The sequence below is a fragment of the Amblyraja radiata genome, chromosome 7, assembly GCF_010909765.2.
Source record: "Amblyraja radiata isolate CabotCenter1 chromosome 7, sAmbRad1.1.pri, whole genome shotgun sequence".
Lineage (NCBI taxonomy): Eukaryota > Metazoa > Chordata > Chondrichthyes > Rajiformes > Rajidae > Amblyraja > Amblyraja radiata.
The window spans coordinates 30,950,305-30,971,427 of NC_045962.1; the positions used below are offsets into that span (position 1 = coordinate 30,950,305).

At 42.9% G+C, this 21,123-nt stretch overlaps 1 protein-coding gene across 1 annotated transcript; it reads right to left on the reverse strand.

Annotated features, from left to right (window-relative positions):
- Nucleotides 1-325: 325 nt before the first annotated feature.
- LOC116975228 (CD63 antigen-like) lies at nucleotides 326-15,503 on the reverse strand. Its single transcript, XM_033024035.1, has 6 exons — nucleotides 15,318-15,503; nucleotides 10,369-10,443; nucleotides 10,094-10,186; nucleotides 5,403-5,552; nucleotides 5,170-5,253; nucleotides 326-781 (listed from the first exon to the last, which is right to left on the reverse strand). Exons 1-6 carry the CDS (start codon nucleotides 15,405-15,407, stop codon nucleotides 713-715), a joined length of 561 nt encoding a protein of 186 aa, XP_032879926.1. The 5' UTR covers nucleotides 15,408-15,503; the 3' UTR covers nucleotides 326-712.
- Between the last annotated feature and the right edge of the window lie 5,620 nt (nucleotides 15,504-21,123).

A 21,123-nucleotide genomic window follows, 5' to 3' on the forward strand; every position in this document is an offset into this window, starting at 1 on the left:
TCGTATACCTGCATTAAGGAGGCATTTAAACTCACCTGAGCAATTACAAACACCTGTGAAGCCATGTATAAACACTGCTGTAATTTCTACACGGTGAAACCAAAATGTATAAAAATTGCCTTTATTAAAATCTGACTTTAACCACGCGATTTTTTCTATTACAAATCTCAAATTGTGGAGTACAGAGGCAAATAAATAAATGATGGGTCTTTGTCCCAAACATTATGGAGGGCACTGTACATACTGACACTAGTCTTCCCAACTCTTTTCCCTGGATGTGTATTTGAGCTGTAGATTGAAGGCACTATGCGTTTTAAATATTCATTCCCTTCCTTTTAAACTGAACTTGAACAAAATAGGTTCCTCAGCGAAATATCTCAGGATATTTTACAGAAAGAAAGAATTACTCAAATGCGTAAAGTTGTGCTTGTCCAAAGGGCAAGTTTTCTATTTTCCATTTATTTAACCTTTTATGACAAATTATTACAGATTTATACAAACTGTAAACAAACTATTCAATAATACTCATTTAACAATAGTATTAGTGCCAACTTAACCAGAGAACACATATGTTACACATTTAGCACAACCTGAAAATTTGACCAGCAGATTATTCTAAACTCTCAGATTCAGCACTGTAGCACTGCAGTGTTATTGATGTACAAAAGCATAAATAAAGCAATCCAGATAGTTCAGTACCAATGATCTTCAATCAGTAATCCGGTATGTAGATGTCTTTAAGCTTCTTTATATACAAAGTCGAAATGAAAATCCCAATAACCTAAAGGAGAATTTTGAACGTATTAAAAAGTTGAAACTCTAATGCACAGGGGCCAGGATATTTACTCTCAAGAAGCAAATCAAAGGCATTGGATTAGCCCATTCCTTCATTAATAACCAAGCATTCGACTGTAAACCTTTATACTAACCAGATATGTTTAATCTGTGCTTGAACAAGATATCCAAACAAGATATCTTGTCCTCTCATTGTTGACCTTGTTTTGACAAAACTCAAAACTTACTTGAGGTCTGGTAAGGATCAAGCAATAACATCTTAACATGACTTTCAAATAAAACTAATCTATCTCCAAGATAAATTATACAACCTCAATGGCTTGCAAGAATTTCAATAAAACAAATCTATCTCCAAGATGAATTATACTACATCAATGTCTTATGTTGCCAAGTGTGTCCAGAATTCAAGACACTTTTCACCATTTAGGCAAATAATTTTGGCCCAGTTAGAATTTGAAATTAAATTTAAAAACAGACATGTAATCAAATATTCTTTGCTATGGACTAGTATGTGGTAGTATTAGTTGAAAGAATGAGGAACCAGCAATTCTTGCAAAATAAATATCTAACGTAGCACAGAAGAGGTATCCAGAATCATACAAATTATTCAAAGGAATGAAAGAAAAACAGAGCACCAGCAAGAAAGGATTTCTAGATGACAGAATGGGAAAAAGAAAAACTTCACATCTTGGCCATTCACGATATAAAAGGATAAGTGAAGCAGTAAAATGGATACATGAGGAACTGCAGATAATGGTATATTGAGCAAATCACAAAGTACCCGAAGAACTTAACAGGTCAGGCAGCATCTGTGCAAGGAATGATTATCATTGAGTAATCAGTTTTCCAAAGCTGCATTAAAGTCATCAGCATAAATTCTGGTGAGTCTCCTTTCTATGTTAAAGGACAGTGTGAAGGTTTATGACAAAACAATATAAACTAAAATGAGATATCTGAAAACCTATGCCAACAGAACAAATGGTATTAACTCCGGAAGTGGCGGCGCTGTGATACAGCTGCGGCTCGCCTGCAGTCTGTCTGTTTTTACTTTTTGTGTTGTTTTTATTGTCTAGTTTAGTAATTTTTTTGGTTATTAGGTGGTGTTATGTGTGTGGGGGGAGGGTGAAACAGAGCTTTCTGTCTCTCTCTTCGGGGGAATGCGACTTTTTGTCGTATCCCCCTTCTCTTCCCCCGTCTGCGCTGAGGCCTAATGGCGGAGCTGGCGACCTCCAACCTGCGACCGACCTCGAGGGTCCGGAGGTAGAGCCAGCCAGGACTCACCAACGTGAGGCTGGCCGTCTTCGAGCTGTGGCGACGTCCGGGTAGCGGCACGACTCGGCGCTCCAGTGAGGGCGGACGGCGCGGGGCTGAGACACTCTCGTGTGAGCGGCACGGCTACCGGCTGGAAGGCGCTCCCGTGGGGGCAGCCCGGTGCGGGGCTGAGACGCTGCCTTGTGGGCGGCCCGGGGCGGGGCGGAGACGGTGCTCCGGCGGCTGAGGCGGCGGCGACCTGGATCCGGGGCTCGGCCGCGGGCCAGTGGAGGACAATGTCGGGAGCTCGCAGGTTGATGCCTGTTTTCCGGAGCACCCGTTGCAACAGCTGCGTCCGCTGGACTGGGGGGCGGCAGCTTCGACCACCCCCGGGCCGCGGAGCTTGAACCGCGGGACTGATACCATCGCCCGGTGGGGTATCGCCTCGGCGCAGAGGGAGAAGAGGAGGGAAGAGACAGTAACTCTAAGACTTTTGCCTCCATCACAGTGAGGAGGTGTTTGGTGAACTCACTGTGGTGGATGTTAATTTGTGTTTATTGTGTTTTGTTATTATTACATGTATGGCTGCAGGCAACAGCATTTCGTTCAGACCGAAAGGTCTGAATGACAAATAAAGGATTCAATAACATTACCAGGGGGTCGCCACCAATCCAGTCCCCTGTGATTGAATGCAACCCGGCAGACTAGCCTGAAAAGGGGAGCCCGCCGATTCAGCCCCTGCTCCATAAGACCAGGAGGATAGAGCCAGTGACGGAGACGGACGCAACGGGCTAGGGGTGAGCTCAGTCGGTGAGGAGGTGGAAACTGGGGTCTGGCCTACCACACCAGAGGTTGGCTGCAGGAGGTGCCCCTGGGGAACAAAGGTGTATGGGCGAGGAAAGGGACGTGGGTTCACTGGTTGCTCCAGATGTCCAAGGAAGGCGATGGCTGGAGTCCAGCAGCCTGGGGCTTGCCTGGAACAGGCAACGCTCATAACAACTAGAGCGCAGATACACAAAAAGCTGGAGTAACTCAGCTGGACAGGCAGCTTCTCTGGAGAGAAGGAATGGGTGACGTTTCACAAAACGTCACCCATTCCTTCTCTCCAAAGATGCTGCCTGTCCAGCTGAGTTACTCCAGCTTTTTGTGTCTATTTCAGTTTAAACCAGCATCTGCAGTTCCTTCCTACACAACTGGAGCACAGACTGGACTTTGAAAATGGAGCCAAAACATGCGGCCACTTGCACGCAGGATCAGTGGTCCGTTTCAGTACACTTGCTAATTGGGCATGTGCCTGGGTATGGCAATACTCTGGACTGATTGTAAGAAAATAAATTTCACTGTGTTTGTACTTCACACACGTGACAATAAAAGCACCATTGAACCATTAACATTTTGAACTTTCAGATGGTGCTTTACAATCAGAAGACCGGAGCCCTTTTCTGCATTTAGATTTCCAAAAATGTATAATGTTTATTCCATCCCACAAGATCCAAAGTTGCTGAAATTAAATACTGGTGTCAAATTGGCCAGTTCTGTAGCAGCCTGGAAGGAGCCAAAGCTGAAACAGTTCAAGGTTACAATGACATTGTGCTTGCCTGTCAGTTGGTTACGGGATATCTTGTGAGATCGAAGAAAGTAATCCTGAAACTATGTTCCTTGGAATTATGGCCATGTGCTATTGAGTTTGTATCTGGTTGGGTTCCCATGTTTCCGAGTACACTTGCCTTGCAAGTAAGCCTAGTTTCCACCTTACTCCACTTCTGCATCCATCGCGTGCACAATTCTACAACCCCAAGGCTTGCAAGATACACTGAAGAAAACTTAAAAAAGTTATACAACAGCTCACTTTCGATGTGATTAGAAAACTTAACTCAAAACCTTCTTCCATTGGTCAAGGGAGGAGTGTTACAGGCACAGCATATCAAAAAAAAAACTTTGGCTTAAATAATGTCACACCAAACGTACTGGCTTACAAACACAAGGTCAAACTAGAAGCACAGCAGTAAGATCATTTTGCTTATGTAGCCGACAACTCATCGGAATGAACACCAAACTTTTCTATTTCAATTTATATCATCATAAACCCCCCCCCCCCCTCCCAAGCTCTTCCCCCTTTCTCCTGCCTCAATGAACACACATTTCTCCCACCATCTTCCAGTACCCCAGTCTTTAGACATTACTTTAGACTTACTGCAATGAAACAGGCCCTTTGGCCCATCGAGTCTGTGCCGCTCATCGATCACCCCGTACACTAGCCTATATATTAAGGATAATTTACAATTTTTACCAGAGCCAATTAACTTCTAAACCTGTTCAAATTATTAAAATGGAGATGATTCCTATTCAGAAAAATAAAGAAAAACTTTAGTTTTGTCCCACAAAGTCCATGCTGGCCAATATCACCTATCCTACACACGGGACATTTTTCAGAAGCCAATTAACCTTCAAACCAGAACATCTTTGGAGTGTGAGAACACCCGGAGAAAACCCACAGTCACAGGGAGAATGTACAAAACTCCATACACAGCACCCATAGTTCGTATTGAATCCAGGTCTCTGGCTCTGTTAGGTAGCAGCTCTACTGCTATGCCACTTCACCGCCTGCGTGCACCTTTCCTCTCCTGCGTATGTTCAACTCTCACCCATCCATCCCAGTCTCCAGTTTTCTTTTTACCCCCTTCTTTCCCCTCCCGTCCCTTTCCATCCACATCCCTCCTAAAAGCTTTACATTCCACTCCTCTCTCTATCCGACACCCTTTTGTCCCCTTTTCACCTCGAGCCTTGGTCACTTATACAACGATCTGCCAAGCAAGCAAACACCTCACCCCCTTATCCACCCATCACTTGCTAGGTTTATTTTCCAGTTTTCTCACCCAACTCAGTCAGTCTGAAGCCGTGTCCCAACCTGCAATGTCCTTTGTCCATTCCCTCCACGGATGATGCCTGACCCATTGAATCCAGTACTTTGTTTTGTAAGGACAGTTGTGTTTTTGCAATGGGAACTCTAGGCTGCAAAGTACCTCCCTTATCACATTCTGCGCACTCTTTATCTTCCGAGGAAGAGCTAAAGACTGATCTTCCAGGTGCCAAGAAACAAGAGTAGCGCGATAATAGGCTTACCTGTCCAAATGCAAAGCAGACACTGGTTCCTCGAATAATTAAAAAGTACTCTTCAATCCAAGCTGATATTGCTTCAGTACAGCCCTGAATGTATCCACAGACAATATTGATTGGAAAAGAAATACATTAATGAAAGTTCAGTCATTTGTATTATGCATTGTGTTAATACACAAAATATGGTGGCCACAACCTCCCACCATTACTACATTCTATTATATAAAATAGATTCTTACCACGGAATGGATATTTGACGTCTGGTTGGAAATAACTCTTCCACAAGATTCTGTGATATTGATACAACAGCTCCTTGGAACAGACTTGGTTTCCTGGCTAAACGGAGCCTTCAACCAGTCTGTATAATTGTTAGAACCGCAACAACGAAACTATGGAGATAAAAGTTGAAATAATACTCCAACACTGGAAGTAAATAAACAACTTGAACATTCAAGTGTTATTTACACAGACCAGTTTAACACAACAAAGTACTCTGACGTCTTATACAGATTTTAAGTGACTTCAGCCATACATGCAACTCAGGAATACAAAGTTGGCAGGAACAATGATCTACCAAAGTTGGCAGTAACAATGAGTCCACCACTTCCCATAGAAACTGGTTAAAGAACCAGATTCCACTGAAAACTTCAGTGTGAGGTAATATGCAGCCAGTCCATCCACAAGCCTGGTGTTAGTAGTTCCAGATGGGGTTTTTTAATTCGTGACATAATAATTGTTAAGTTATACTTCTACCAGTAAAGAATTCAAACTTATATTCACTTTGCTGTGAGGTACCAATGGACATTTTGACTGGATTGCTTCATTGAAAGAGAGACCGAGGAGAGGCTTAACTGATGTATACAACATTTATGAGACAAAATAAATTGTGCCCATTTCCTTTAGCTAGGAGATCAGAACATTAGTCAGGACATATAGATTAAACGTAATTTGTTTAGACCTGAAGGGTCCAAACCTGAAACATCACCTATCCTTGTTCTCCAGAAATGCTGCTTGAGCCACTGTTACTCCAGCATTTTGTATAAACCAACATCTGCAGTTCCTTGTTTCTTCTGGCGCAGGTTTAAGTTTATTGTTGTCATATGTAGTGAGGTGCAGTGAAAAGCTTTGTTTTGTGTGCAATATCAGATAATGCTATATATAAAAATAGTTAAGTCAGACTCAGGTACAAGTCCCTTTGTTATCACCTCTTCCCCAACCAACAATGGGCCAGTATAGGCTCTACCCTTCCTTGGTCATCTGTTGCCAGCTCTTTGTTTGGGACTATACTTACCTCCAGTTCCCTTCCCTCTAACTTCAGTCTGAAGGGTCCCAACCCAAAACGTCACCCATCCTTTTTCTTCAGAAATGTTGCCTGACCCACTGAGTTACTCCAGCATTTTGTGTCTATCTCAAGTGCAATAGGTTGAGTGAAGGAAAAGAATCAGAGTGCAGAATATAGTTATCCGCATTGTAACGCAAAAATTCCAGAGACAAAGTCCATTGTCCACAATGAAGTAGAGGAGAATCAAACTGTACCCTAACTTGGTCGCCATCCTCTGGCACTCTTTACATGCCGGTCCCAGAAGATGATCTGCTCTCACCCATTACATTCATTCCACTTTTAAATTGTATTTATATTGTGCAATAAATGTTGTGCCCTTTATCTGTGCGTGGCTTGATTGTATTTACATATAGTCTTTTCTTTGTAAGTAAGTAAGTTTTATTTATATAGCACATTTTAAGTCAACTCGCATTGACACCAAAGTGCTTTACATAAGATAAATAATAAGTTTCCATACAAACCATAGAAAAAGGTTAAAACATTTTTTTTTTAATGGCCACAACACATTATAGAGTTCAACACAAACGTCCCCCCACAGCAGAATCAAAAATTTCCACTGTGGGGAAAGGCACCAGAAAGTTAAGTCCTCTTCCTCTGAAACACCGGAGGTCGGGGCCCATTTGTGGCCTTGCGCATTGTGCACATTGTGGCCTGGATGGCTCGCAAACAGAAGCTTTCCACTGCACCTATGGACACATGATAATAAACTAAACTTGTGGATGGACTGTTGGAGAATATTAGAGCAGAGATGAAGAATAATGTTTCTTTGTCACCCAGGTGGTGGGAGGCATCCAAGCTATTTTACTGAAATATCTGGAGATGCAGAAATCTCATTAAATTTATAAAGTGCCTGCTCTGTGCTTGGAATAGCTAAGAACATTGAACACTGGATCCAAGCGCTAGAAGCTGAGGCAGTTCTCATTCAACTAGCTCATCAAGGAGCAAGGGTCTCCATCTGTATTGTATTTATTTATTTTTAATTATACTGTTTATGAATTATCCAGTGTGGTAAACATTAATGTTAATTAAGCCCTGAGGGGCTGCCTGGGATTGATTATCACATCATTAAAAATTTACTCCTGGCCTTTACTGAGATCCGGGTGAATAATACTTTTGCTTTTCCACCCACTGAGCCAATGTCTGAGCCTGATTCATACACAAGGACCACACCATATGGTGAAGCATGGCCCTTTGACAGAAACTTCTAGATTTGTCACCTATGCACGAAAACACTGCTACATTGCAGGAAGGATGGGGAGGCTTTGGAAAGGGTGTTGAGGTGGTTTGCTGGAATGCTGCCTCGATTAGGGGATATTAGCTACAGAGGTTAGACACTTGGATTGTTTTCTCTGAAATGCCAGCAGCTGAGAGGAGGCCTATAGAAGTTTATAAAGGGTTGCCAACTTTCTCACTCCCAATTAAGGGACAAAAGGTCAAAATAAGGGACAAGTTCCCAACGGCAATTCGTTGACCGACTCGGCCGTGGCTGGGTGAATGATGAGTTGACCCGGGTGCTGGACTGCACACAAAACCCAGCCGGCAGGCTAGCTTAGGAGTTTTGGCCCGCGCGACTTCGTGTGCATAGTCCGGCACCCCATCCAACTCATGAACCGACGATCGGCCATGAGAAGAAGGGGTGGTGGTGTCGGCGGTAGGCGAAGGTCCGAAGGTCGGGCGCGGCGTTGCTACTGCACACCATGGGCTGCACAACGTCGGAGAAGGGCGAGGCGGGGCCACACGCGGCACATCGACCCAACAGTCCCCTCGACCCAAGTAGTAGCAGTCAAATACGGGACAAGGGCGGTCGCATATGGGACAAACAAATTTAGCCCAATATACAGGATGTCCCGGCTAATACAGGACAGTTGGCAAACCTAGCCTGGGGTCGTGGTGGAGGCATATGATAGTGGCATTAAAAAGCTTTTAGATAGAGACATGGATATGCAGGGAATGGAAGGATATCAATGTGCAGGCAGATGAGATTAGTTTATCTTGACATTATGTTCAGCACAGACTTTGTGGGCCAAAGGGCCTGTTCCAATGCTGTACTGTTCCATGTTCTGTATGCTATGTTCTATTTACTCTGAAAGACTCAAACAGTGTTAACTTCACTGTTGCTCCCAATGCAAAAATCTAAAGCAATTGTTATTTGAATTTGGACTAAAAATAGAGCAGACAAGAGAATCTGAATCAAATTTAAATGTGGTTAACAAGATTCCATCCAAATTAATCACTCATTGCTCCACTTAAATAAAACCCGAGTTGATTCCAAAAATACTGACCAATTCCAGGAAAACATTTACCATTTTTTTTAAAATTTAAAGCAGAATCATGGTAATGCACAGCAAAGGATGTGGCAATTTGCCCCCACCGTCTACATTCTAGCCTAATATGGTCTTTGGTGTCAGAACACTATGTGTTGGAGGAACTCAGAAGGTCAGGCAACATCTAAGGAGGCAAAGGAATAGTTGACACCAGGTTATGGCCCTGCAATGGAGGGAGGATAGCCCCAGGATAAAGAGGCAGGACAGAAGTCTGGGACCCAAAAAACAGTAACATGGAGTGGTTTGGAGGAAAGGAGGAAGGTAGCCAGGCTGGAAGGTAATAGGTGGAACCAGGTATGGCAAGGATGAGGGCAGTGGAACCAAATGGGGGAAAGCACAAGGGTGGGGCCGTGGATGAGAAACCCAGTTGGATTGGTCATAAGACCTAGGAGCAAAATTAAACCATTCAGCTCAGTCTGCTCCACAATTCAATCATGGAAGATCTATTTTTCCTTCTCAACCCCATTCTCCAGCCTTTTCCTCCATAACCTTTGATGGCCTTGTTAAATTGGTGTGTGGATGGTGGCTAGTTGGAAGTGGGAAAGGTGAACAAAAGGAGGGAGAATCCTTTGGACTGGTCAGTGGCAGAGGATCACAGGGGGTGCAAGTTACCAGAAATTGGAAGTTTAATGTTCAAACCATTGGGTCATAGGCTGGCAATGTGGAAGATTAGATGTTGTTCATATACTTTACATCTGGCCTCAGTGGCTGTGGAGAAGGTGGAGGACAGGCAAGCCTGAAGAAGGGCCCCGATCTGAAACATCACCTGTCCATTTCCCTCCCCAAATGCTGCCTGATCCATCAAGTTCCTCCAGCAGCGTTCTATTTACCCAAGATTCCAGCACCTCTTTAGCTTTCTAGGTCGATGACTTACCCTGCTGGAGGTAGTCCAGTCTACATTGAGCAGAGGAGTTGTAGGTAGGCTACATTCTTAGGTTTATATACAATTGATGTTGTTCATGAACCACACCACAATAATTAAGCTCAGGTAACAATTTAAGTGAATTATATTTGGACGATATGCACAAGAACTTCCATTTCCACAGACAAAATATATTATTTGCTTTAAGTTTTAAATTATCTTTAATGTGCTCTAGATATAGTCCATAAAAGGAAGTAGCTGGTGCTGAATACATTGCAGAAAAAACAAAAAAAAGGCATCAAAGCAAATGATCTCCACTGGAATTCAGGCAAAATAGCTGAGTAAAGAGGTTTTGCAAAACACCACAGATCTGTTATGGAAAAGCAAGGAAAATAGTTTTACCTTGATTTGCAGTTGATCTAACAGTCCTTGTGTGGATATCTCATCATAGTCTTGAAAAGATTGCTCAATGTCATTGTTTAGGTTACTGTACACCTAGAAAATGTGGAGGGAGTGATTAGGGTCTGAAGGAGGAAGAAAAAGATTTGATGAAAGCTTTTTGCAAAATGTATGTTCCATTAAAATACACTACAAATGTGTGTACTTATTGAAGAAAAATGTGGAATGACATCAGTTGGTGTCTGATGAAAAAGTACAGCTTATAAAGAAATGCTTACCTGGCTCCTGAAGATATAGGTAGACAATTCAACCATTATTTCCACAAGAAAAATCAGAATCATCAGAATCAGAAACTGAGGAAGAAAATATATTGCAATGTAATTCATTCAAACAAGACTGCATTCCTATTGCCTGTAAGATTCAGGACCCATTTCTAAGCCCAGTAGAACATCTTGAAAGACTCCAATTGCATGGTGGTGCAGCAGTAGAGTTGCTGCCTTACAGCGCCAGGGACCCGGGTTCAATCCTGTCTACGGGTGGTGTCTGTACTGAGTTTATACGTTCTCCCCATGACCTGCATGGGTTTTCTCTGGGGGCTCCTGTTTCCTCCCACACTCCAAAGTTGTACAGGTTAATTGGCTTGGTAAAATTGTAAATTGTCCCTAGTGTACATAGGATAGTATTAGTGTTTCAGGATTGCTGGTCAGTTTCCATGCTGTATGGTAAACCAAACTAAATCACATTAGTTTTGTCTGAAGTCACACATTGGCCAGGCAAGGATGATAGATTTTATTCCAAATTTATTTTGACTTCGAATCTGATGTCACTAAATTAGTGTGACAATGCAAATCTCTTTTTTTTTCTTTTTTTTTATAAAGGAAAAGTGGGATAAACAGTGAGGCAAGTGTAGAGTTCAGAATTGAAACTGAAGGCACCATTGCTAATATCACAAAGCGAGTTTGAAATGCATTGCAGATTCATTTTCTTATTTCTCTGCATACATCTTGCGGCAATTGTTCTAATGTCTTGGGTTACAATTCAACAAAGAATTCTTAAACCTACTTGTCCAATTTCAGAAATACTGCCTTGTTCTTGGAATCTGAAGTTTTTGAAGAGATAGTCATATAAGATATTCCAATATTTAGTACATCACATGCATGCTATTTTTTTAATGGAACAGCTACACTAAGAATTTGATAATGATCAGTTTATCAGAGCACAGACTCAAATAAATGAGGTTTTGTCAAGTCAAAGCAGATAAGACGCTCTTGACAGCAGGCCAATTCAAATAGAAAATATGTTTTGCGGAATGTCTCTAATCAACTTCATCTTGGTAATGAGTTGAAAGGGTAGAGTAGTTTGAAAAAGAGCACTATAATACAAAAAAAGTCGTAAACTAAATTGCCTGTCCCACTTTCACGACTTAACTCAAAACCTCTGCCGAGTTTAAAGTACCTAAAAAAAATCAAGATCGTGGTAATCTACGAACTCCTACGACCTTCCACAACTATGTTCACGAATACCTACGAGTATGTCTACGAATTCCCACGACTATTTCGATGCCCTCCTTACAAGTAAAAAGTCGCAATTTCTTTCATCCCGACCATTTTTTTTACTCGTGGACATTTTTTATCGGGCTGGAAAAAACGTCCCGACTTACCTGATGCCACGAGTACCTACGGCTGGCATAACGAGCCGCTAGGATATATCTACAAACTCCTACAACCTCCTTCGGACTCATTACGAACTTTCTGCGAGTTTGAATCAAGGGGAAAACTCAGGAGAATTTGTGAATAACTCGTGAAAGAGGGATAGGCTCTTAAGTTAGCCTGGATACAAACCAAACATTTCTGATAAATTACAATCAACACTTCGAATTTGTATTCCAGTCAGTATAATGCACATAGTCGGCCAAAAGGTCAGCATTTTTTTTTAAAAAGTTATTCACCAGCTAGTCTTCAAAAAAGATTATATGTGCTACAATTTGAGATTTTCAGATAGCAAGATCTCAAATGTTAAAATTGGATTGCCTCAGAAGTCCCAACACCAGCCTTTATTCAAAACTGCAAACTGCTAGAACCAGCGATAAAAATCGACTATTAAAACTGCGACTCACTTTAACACCAAGGGAAAAAACTGCTTAAAAGCAGGGAATGTGTATATTTCTGTAGCTAGTGGAAGTTTGGGAAGGGGGGGGAAGGAGGAAGAGACTAGGAAGGGGAGAATTAGTGCTTGTCCAATTTCTAGGAATGTCACTGCACAGAAGGCATTGTTTAAAGAAATGTATACTTTTACTAAAACTCTCATTTTGACCACTTCCGGTCTGCGTAGTTTTTAAATTTGCGCAAAAACGCTACCCTATATCGCTAGGATCACTCTCCACCTTACTCACAGTTCTCTGCTCAGATCCACCAAGTTTTGTTCCGATCGGTGGAAGATTACAAAAGTTATGAAGGTTTAAAAAATTGTGAGATCAGCAGATTGGCCTTCTCGCCTGTCAGTCACCATGAAGGAAACGCCCCTTCCAGCACCTGCTTGAGAATAAAAACCCCGGAGGCGGGGCTGAGTCCGTGAGTACATCCACAAGCCGCCCGTCCACAAGCCTTCGAGAATAACCTCTGTTTTTTACACAGAGAGTGGTGAATCTGTGGAATTCTCTGCCACAGAAGGTAGTTGAGGCCAGTTCATTGGCTATATTTAAGAGGGAGTTAGATGTGGCCCTTGTGGCTAAAGGGATCAGGGGGTATGGAGAGAAGGCAGGTATGGGATATTGATTTGGATGATCAGCCATGATCATATTGAATGGCGGTGCAGGCTCGAAGGGCCGAATAGCCTACTCCTGGACCTATTTTCTATGTTTCTAAAGCTGAAGCAGCGGAGTGTGGACTGTGTTCCGCGGGCGGGGGCTGAGAGCGCGACAGGCGCTGGGGACGGGAGCAGCTGAGTGAGTCCGGAGCTGGAGCCAGGGCCGGGAACCCATGAGCCCACATGCCCCCCCTCCCCACACCCCCCCCTCCCCCACACCCCCCCCTCCCCCACACCCACCTCCCCTCCCCCACACCCACCTCCCCTCCCCCACACCCCCCCCTGGTTTTCATCAAGGATCTCTCTGTACTACGCTCCGTTCATCTTTCCCTCGATGTTGACTAGTCTCCCATTTCCTGCCGCTGAAAAACATCCCCACAGCATGATGCTGCCACCACCATGCTTCACCGTAGGTATGGTATTGGCCAGGTGATGAGCGGAGCCTGGTTTCCTCCAGATGTGACGCTTGGCATTCAGGCCAAAGAGTTCAATCTTGGTTTCATCAGACCAGAGAATCTTGTTTCTCATGCCTTTTGGCAAACTCCAAGAGGGCTGTCATGTGCCTTTTACTGAGGAGTGGCTTCCGTCTGGCCACTCCACCATAAAGGCCTGATTGGTGGAGTGTTGCACATATAGTTGTCCTTATGGAAGGTTCTCCCATCTCCACAGAGGAACTCTGGAGCTCTGTCAGATTGACCATCGGGTTCTTGGTCACCTCCCTGACCAAGGCCCTTCTCCCCCGATTGCTCAGTTTGGCCGGGCGGCCAGCTCTATGAAGAGTCCTGGTGGTTCCAAAGTTCTTCCATTTAAGAATGACAGAGGCCACTGTGCTCGTCGGGACCTGCAATGCTGCAGAAACTGTTTTATACCCTTCCCCAGATCTGTGTCTCGACCCAATCCTGTCTCAGAGGTCTTCATGGCTTGGGTTTTGCTCTGACATGCACTGTCCACTGTGGGACCTGAAATAGGCAGGTGTGTGCCTTTCCAAATCATGTCCAATCAATTAAATTTACCACTGATGGACTTCAATCAAGTTGTAGAAATATCTCGAGGACAATCAATGGAAACAGGATTAATCCAAGTTCAATTTTGAGTGTCATGGCAAAGGGTCTGAATACTTATGTAAATGATATTTCAGTTATTTCTTTTTAATTACATTGCAAAAATTTCTAAACACCTGTTTTCGCTTCTTCATTCAGGAGTATTGTGTAGATTGATGATAAAAAATGAATTTAATCCATTTTAAAATAAGGCTGTAATGTAACAAAATGTGGAAAAAGTGAAGGGGTCTGAATGCACTGTAGACATGGACTGCAGCCAAATAAAAAGCTCATTGCCAATTCATTACTTTAGTTTCGTAATAAAATTCCAGCTGCTTCTAGTAAACCACAATAGTGAAGCTGCACACATTTGTGAACTGCACCTTTCTGTGAGAACATGAAACAAGCCTCAAGAACTTACATTGATATCCCCCTCCCCCTGCCGAGGTGGCTTTATCAGGGAAAAATACCTTGCGGCAATTCCAGCTATGAAGACATGCCAACTAAAATGTGAAAAAAAATTAAAGCATGCCTCTCTTGACCTTTTCATTTCGAACTGTCGATGCAATATTGACCGTCTTGACCTTTCCCCTCGCCCGTTTCAACCTATCGCCTATGAATGAGCAGCACTCCTCATTTCGCACCAATCCCGACCTGATCAAGAAACTTGCATCTAAAGGTAGTGTCATTGTAGTTTAGCGCACTGACCTCGACCTGGTAAGTGCCAGACAGCTGCTCTCAGACACTGCCTCATACTTTGCCTGGACCACAACTCTATTAACATGCAGCAGACCATCACATCCCAGTCCATAGCGTATCTCATTGCATCAGGAGATCTCCACTTCACCTGGGCGGACCCATACCGACTATCTTCCCTCGACAAGCCGATTCCTGATGTAGAATCTCAACACGAGATACTGACCATCTTTTTTGCCTCCGCTCATGTTGTTAGATCCTCAGCTTTTCCAGTACGTTTTGCTCAAGATTCTAGCATGCGCAGTCTAAGAACATGGACATGCGGGGAATTGGATGGGCACATTGATTATGTGCAGGAAGAAAAGAGTGGGTGGGTGAAAGGAGGGGATTTAATTTCAGTTTCTACAACTTTTAGTTTAATTAATTATATTATAGTGAAACATTTTTTGCTTTGTGCTATCCAGTCAGCGGAAAGACTATACACGTTTACAATCAAACAATCCACAGTGCATAGATACAGGATAAAGGAAATAACATTTAGTGCAATATAAAGACCAGTAAAGTTCACTTAAAGATAATCCAAGGGTCTCCAATGAGATGGATGGTAGGTCCGGACCACACACTAGTAGAGTCTAGGACTTTAAGTAAAAGTACAAGAACAGTTGATAAAATATCAAATACATTACCACTTTCATCGCCATGATGCTTTCCTTCACAACGGAACCAATCCCCGAGAGTGCCATGAAAAATATCAGAACACCAACAATAACGAGCATGGCAGGGACTTCTGAAATCGATTTACCAACCAGTAAAGAGAGGGGGTAGAGGTTCAGGTGGATGGCAGCACCTATCCACAGAAGCTCAACACCAAACACCTGGGAAAGAAAACATCATGAATCATTTCTGCGTGAGGCAAGCTTCGTGCTGTAATCAGAGTCAGGGAGAGCAGGAGGCAAGCAGGTTCCCATCTCACCCCACTACAAGAACGGGAAGGAATTAAACAGATTGCTTAAAAATCAACGTCCTCCAGTCAAGAGGTAAACAAGATCTAACATCTTGTTAACATCTCAAAACTGAAATTGGCCTTAAAAACCTTACAAAAATGGGAAGAAGTGTATGTCATTTGGCTGTTCCAGCTACCTCCAACTTTCATCGAGTCATACCGTATGGAAACAGGCCCTTTGGCCCAACTTGCCCACACCAACCATCATCTCCCACACTCGTCCCACCTGCGTGCTTTTGTGCCATATCCCTCCAAACCTGTCCGATCCATGTACCTGCCTAATTACTTCTTAAACATCGTGATAGTCCCTGCCTCAGCTACCTCATCCACACACAGCTGCTCATTCCACACACTTTCAATATGGTCCTGGCTAATTCTCCATCTCAATACAATATTCCTGCACTTTCCCATCAATAACCTGTTTGGAAATGCCTTAACATTGCAGGTTAAGCTGCCATACAGATGTTACAATAGAACCAGAAACTCCTTGCACTATGTGCTGCTACTTGTTTATAGCCACTGACTGGCTTTAGTACAGAGGCTTACAAAATCCTGGATTTAAGTAACTAGAATTGCAGGAGGGAATTTTACTGGCTAGTCTTGGCAAATTGGATACACGTGGAACAGCAAATGAATACAAAGCACTGGAGTAACTCAGCAGGTTCGGCAGCATCTTCAAAGTACATTGGCAAAGTTTCTATCACTTCAATGAGGGAGGCAAAAATAAAGTTTAAAGATTCAATTGCATTTTAAAACAAGAACAATGACGGCAGAGAAGGAACTGCAGATGCTGGTTAATACCCAAAATAGACACAAAATGCTGGAGCATCTTTGGAGCATTTAAGGTCACCTATTCCTTTTCTCTAGAAATGCTGCCTGGTTACTCTAGCATGTTGTATCTTAAGGATACAAAGATTATATGATTTCCAGAACCAGTATGAGGCCTCTCTTGGCTTTGTTTTGAAAACAAAGCTAAGGAAATAAGTGGGTCCTTTTAAAGCGGAGATTGATAGATTGATGATTAGAAGAGCATCAAAGGTTACAGGGAGAAGGCAGGGGAATGTTGTTGAGGTGGAAAAATAGAACAGCCTGATTGAATGGTGGAGTAGTTTCAATGGGCTGAATAGCCCGATTCTGCTTGTGTGTCATGATGAACACGTAAGAAAAGTACAGCGATCAAAGAGTCATGAGTGTTTTATTGTCATACGGCACAAAACAGAACAATGAAATACTTACTTGCAGCAGCACTACAGATGTAAAGACAGTACTCAGTAAACACCATAATAAACAGAAAAGGTTCTGCCTGTATGAAAAAAATGGTGCAAAGACAAAAGTAATGCCCCCCCACCCCCCACCCATCCCATGTAGATCAGAGCTTACTTGGAGGTGGTAGTGTTTAATAGCCTGATGGTTGTAAGGAAGCTGCTCCTGAACCAGGATAGCTTTGAAGAAGGCTTGAGGGAACTTACAAAAAAAATCTCATAAGGGCAAAGTGACAAAGTAGTAGAATGGAACGGATGTCAATCCAAAAAGCAGTTTCCTCTTATGGATCAGGGCAAACTATAAGCAGTGCTTCAGTCTGGAGAATGAAAGCGGCATCGACGTTTTCAGGAAACGTATGTGGTTGTAGGTTTATCAGCGAACTAGGGAGGAGGGAGGTAATTCATCGGCCGCCTCAACATCGGCGGCGTGACAAACACAGAGATTAATATAAGCATTTATTCTACAAAGGAGTCTAGGCGGATCAGTGTAATAACCAGATGTAGTTTCCACCGCGAAGGATTAGCTATTTACTCTTTGTATGTGCCGAGAGACTTCAGAGAAGGAATAGAGGCAGGTTATTGAGGGAAGTCACCGCTACCTAGACCGTACGAAATTGCGAACAGGGAAATAAGGAAGAAATCCCAATGAATGCAATAAAACTCAGTTGTCCATATCGGCAAAAATTTCAGGTTAAACATCGACAATTATGTAAATTCATTAAAATGCATCGTATTTTAAGGGCGGGGGAGACACCAAGTGCTGGAACAAGTCAGCGAGTTAGGCAGCATCTCTGGAGGACACGGATATGGGATGTTTTGGGTCGGGACCTTATCCATCATGTTCTCCAGAAATGCAGCCTGACCAGCTGAGTTCTTCCAGCACTTTGTGTTTTTGTCAACCAGCATCTCGTCTCTTGTGAAACCACTTCAAACAGGTCACCTAGGATTTTAAATTCGACGCGTTAACTATCCAAATAGCGTTGCGGGCAATTAAAATAGACCATAAAGTTTACCAAAAAAAGCAAGTTGAGGACAAACAGCGCGATTTTAAACTCTCCTCCATTGTCCGACTCCATCGGGAAACCCTGCAAATTAATCTCACACAAACCACCGTAAATGTTGCCGCTTGAATCAGGGCCAACTATAAACACTTCAGCTGTACAATGCTCTCCCCGCCCCCCTAATTAACACCGGAGGCGTTCAAAGCTGGCCATTTATAATGGTACAAATTAGTCAATTAACTGCAATAAAACAAAAAGCTGGAAATACTCATTAGGTCGGTGTGCATCTGCGAGGAGAAGAAACACAATGGAAGTTGCAAGTCAAAGGCCCTGCCTCAGAACTGGGAAGGAGAGATAAGATGCTCATCTAAAATAAAACAGAACATGCTGGAAATACTCAGCAAAATATTTTTGCTTGAAGTAAAATGTGTAGAACAGAATTTATAACTAGGCAATGTCATATGTTATAGAAGCAGAATGGGACTATTCAGCCTTCTGTGTCTGCTCCGCCATTCAATCATGGCCTGATCTATCTTTCCCTCTCTATCTTCCCTCTCAACAGAAGATAACTAAAAAGGCAATACGGGGAGAAAAGACGAGGTACGAAGGTAAGCTAGCCAAGAATATAAAAGAGGATAGTAAAAGCTTCTTCAGGTATGTGAAGAGGAAAAAAATAGTTAAGACCCAAGTTGGACCCTTGATGACAGAAAAGGGTGAATTTATTATGGGGAACAAGGAAATGGCAGATGAGTTGAACAGTTACTTTGGATCTGTCTTCACTAAGGAGGACACAAACAATCTTCCTGATGTACTAGCCAGAGGATCTGGGGTGACGGAGGAACTGAAGGAAATCCACATTAGGCAGGAAATTGTGTTGGGTAGACTGATGGGACTGAAGGCTGATAAATCCCCAGGGCCTGATGGTCTGCATCCCAGGGTACTTAAGGAAGTGGCTCTAGAAATTGTGGATGCATTGGTGATCATTTTCCAATGTTCTATAGATTCAGGATCAGTTCCTGTGGATTGGAGGGTAGCTAATGTTATCCCACTTTTTAAGAAAGGTGGGAGAGAGAAAACGGAATTATAGACCAGTTAGCCTGACATCGGTGGTGGGGAAGATGCTGGAGTCAATTATAAAAGATGAAATAGCGGCACATTTGGTTAGCAGTAACAGGATCGGTCCGAGTCAGCATGGATTTACGAAGGGGAAATCATGCTTGACTAATCCTCTGGAATTTTTTCAGGATGTAACTAGGAAAATGGACAAGGGAGAGCCAGTGGATGTAGTGTACCTGGACTTTCAGAAAGCATTTGATAAGGTCCCACACAGGAGATTAGTGGGCCAGGCAACATAAGAGAATTGGTTGGCAGACAGGAAACAAAGAGTAGGGATTAACGGGTCCCTGTCAGAATGGTAGGCAGTGACTAGTGGGGTACCGCAAGGCTCGTTGCTGAGACCTCAGCTATTTACAATATATATTAATTATTTAGATGAAGGGATTACAAGTAACATTAGCAAATTTGCAGATGACACAAAGCTGGGGGAGGATGCTATGAGAATGCAGGGTGACTTGGACAAGTTGGGTGAGTGGGCAGATGCATGGCAGATGCAGTTTAATATGGATAAATGTGAGGTTATCCACTTCTGTTGCAAAAACAGGATGGAAGATTATTATCTAAATGGTGTCAAGTTGAGAAAAGGGGAAGTACAATGGGATCTGGGGTCCTTGTTCATCAGTCAATGAAAGTAAGCATACAGGTACAGCAGGCAGTGAAGAAAGCGAATGGCATGTTTGCCTTCATAACAAGAGGAGTTGAGTATAGGAGCAAAGAGGTCCTTCTCCAGGTGTACAGGGCCCTAGTGAAACCACACCTGGAGCATTGTGTGCAGTTTTAGTCTCCAAATTTGAGGTAGGGCATTCTTGCTATTGAGGGAGTGCAGCATAGGTTCACAAGGTTAATTCCCAGGATGGCTGGACTGTCATATGCTGAGAGAATGGAGCAGCTGGGCTTGTATACTCTGGAATTTAGAAGGATGAGGGGATATCTTATTGAAACATATAAGATTATTAAGGGTTCGGTCATGCTAGAGGCAGGAAACAAGTTCCCGATGTTGGGGGAGTCCAGAACCAGGGGCCACAGTTTAAGAATAAGGGGTAAGCCATTTAGAATGGAGATTAGGAAACACTTTTTCACACAGAGAGTTGGGAGTCTGTTGAATTTTCTGCCTCAAAGGGTTGTGGAGGCCGGTTCTCTGGATACATTCAAAAGCGAGCTAGATAGGGCTCTTAAAGATAGCGGTGATATGGGGAGAAGGCAGGAACGGGGTACTGATTGTGGATGATCAGCCATGATCACATTGAATGGCGTTGCTGGCTCGAAGGGCCGAATGGCCTACTGCTGCACCTATTATCTATTGTCTAACGTCATTCTCCTGCCTTCCCCCTTGACACCCATACTAATCAGGTATCTGACAATCTCCAATGACTTGGCCCCTACAGTTGTCTGGCAATGAATTCCACAGATTCATCACCCTCTGACTAAAGAAATTCCTCCTCATTTCCTTTCTAAAGCCATGTCCTTTTATTCTGAGGCTGTGCCCTCGGTCCGAGACTCTCCCACTAGTGGAAACGTACTCTCCACATCCACTCTGTCCAGGCTTTTCACTTGAGGCCTGGATGTCACTTTCACTATTCGGTAAGTTTCAATGAGGTCCTTTTATCCTTCTAAACTCCAGCAAGTCATTGCATTGCATAAATATTCTGCAGTAAGGAGCATTTTTTAAGGAACATTCTCTTATTCGTTTTCTTTCATATGTGTTTCTTTGACATTGTTAGAAAGTGGTGGTGAGCTAGGCTCATTCATCTGTAGCCACTGTCTCATTGTAACCTTTGCAGTGTTTCCCTTTTTCCCAATTTTCGGTTACATTCTCTTTGCACCCCCTTCAAGGCAAGGCAAGGCAACTTTATTTATATAGCACATTTCATACACGAGGCAGACTCAAAGTGCTTCACATACAAACATGTCATACAATAAATGAAATAATAAAATGAAATAAAATAGAAGAACTAAAAGAAAAGAAAAACAAAATTAAAAATGCATTATAAAAAGTGCAAAAGTTAAAAGTGCAATGTAGTTAAGATTTAGCTGAAAGCTAAAGTAAACATAAAAGTTTTCAGTCTTGTTTTAAAAGTGGTCAAAGTTGAGGCAAGTCTTAAATCTTCAG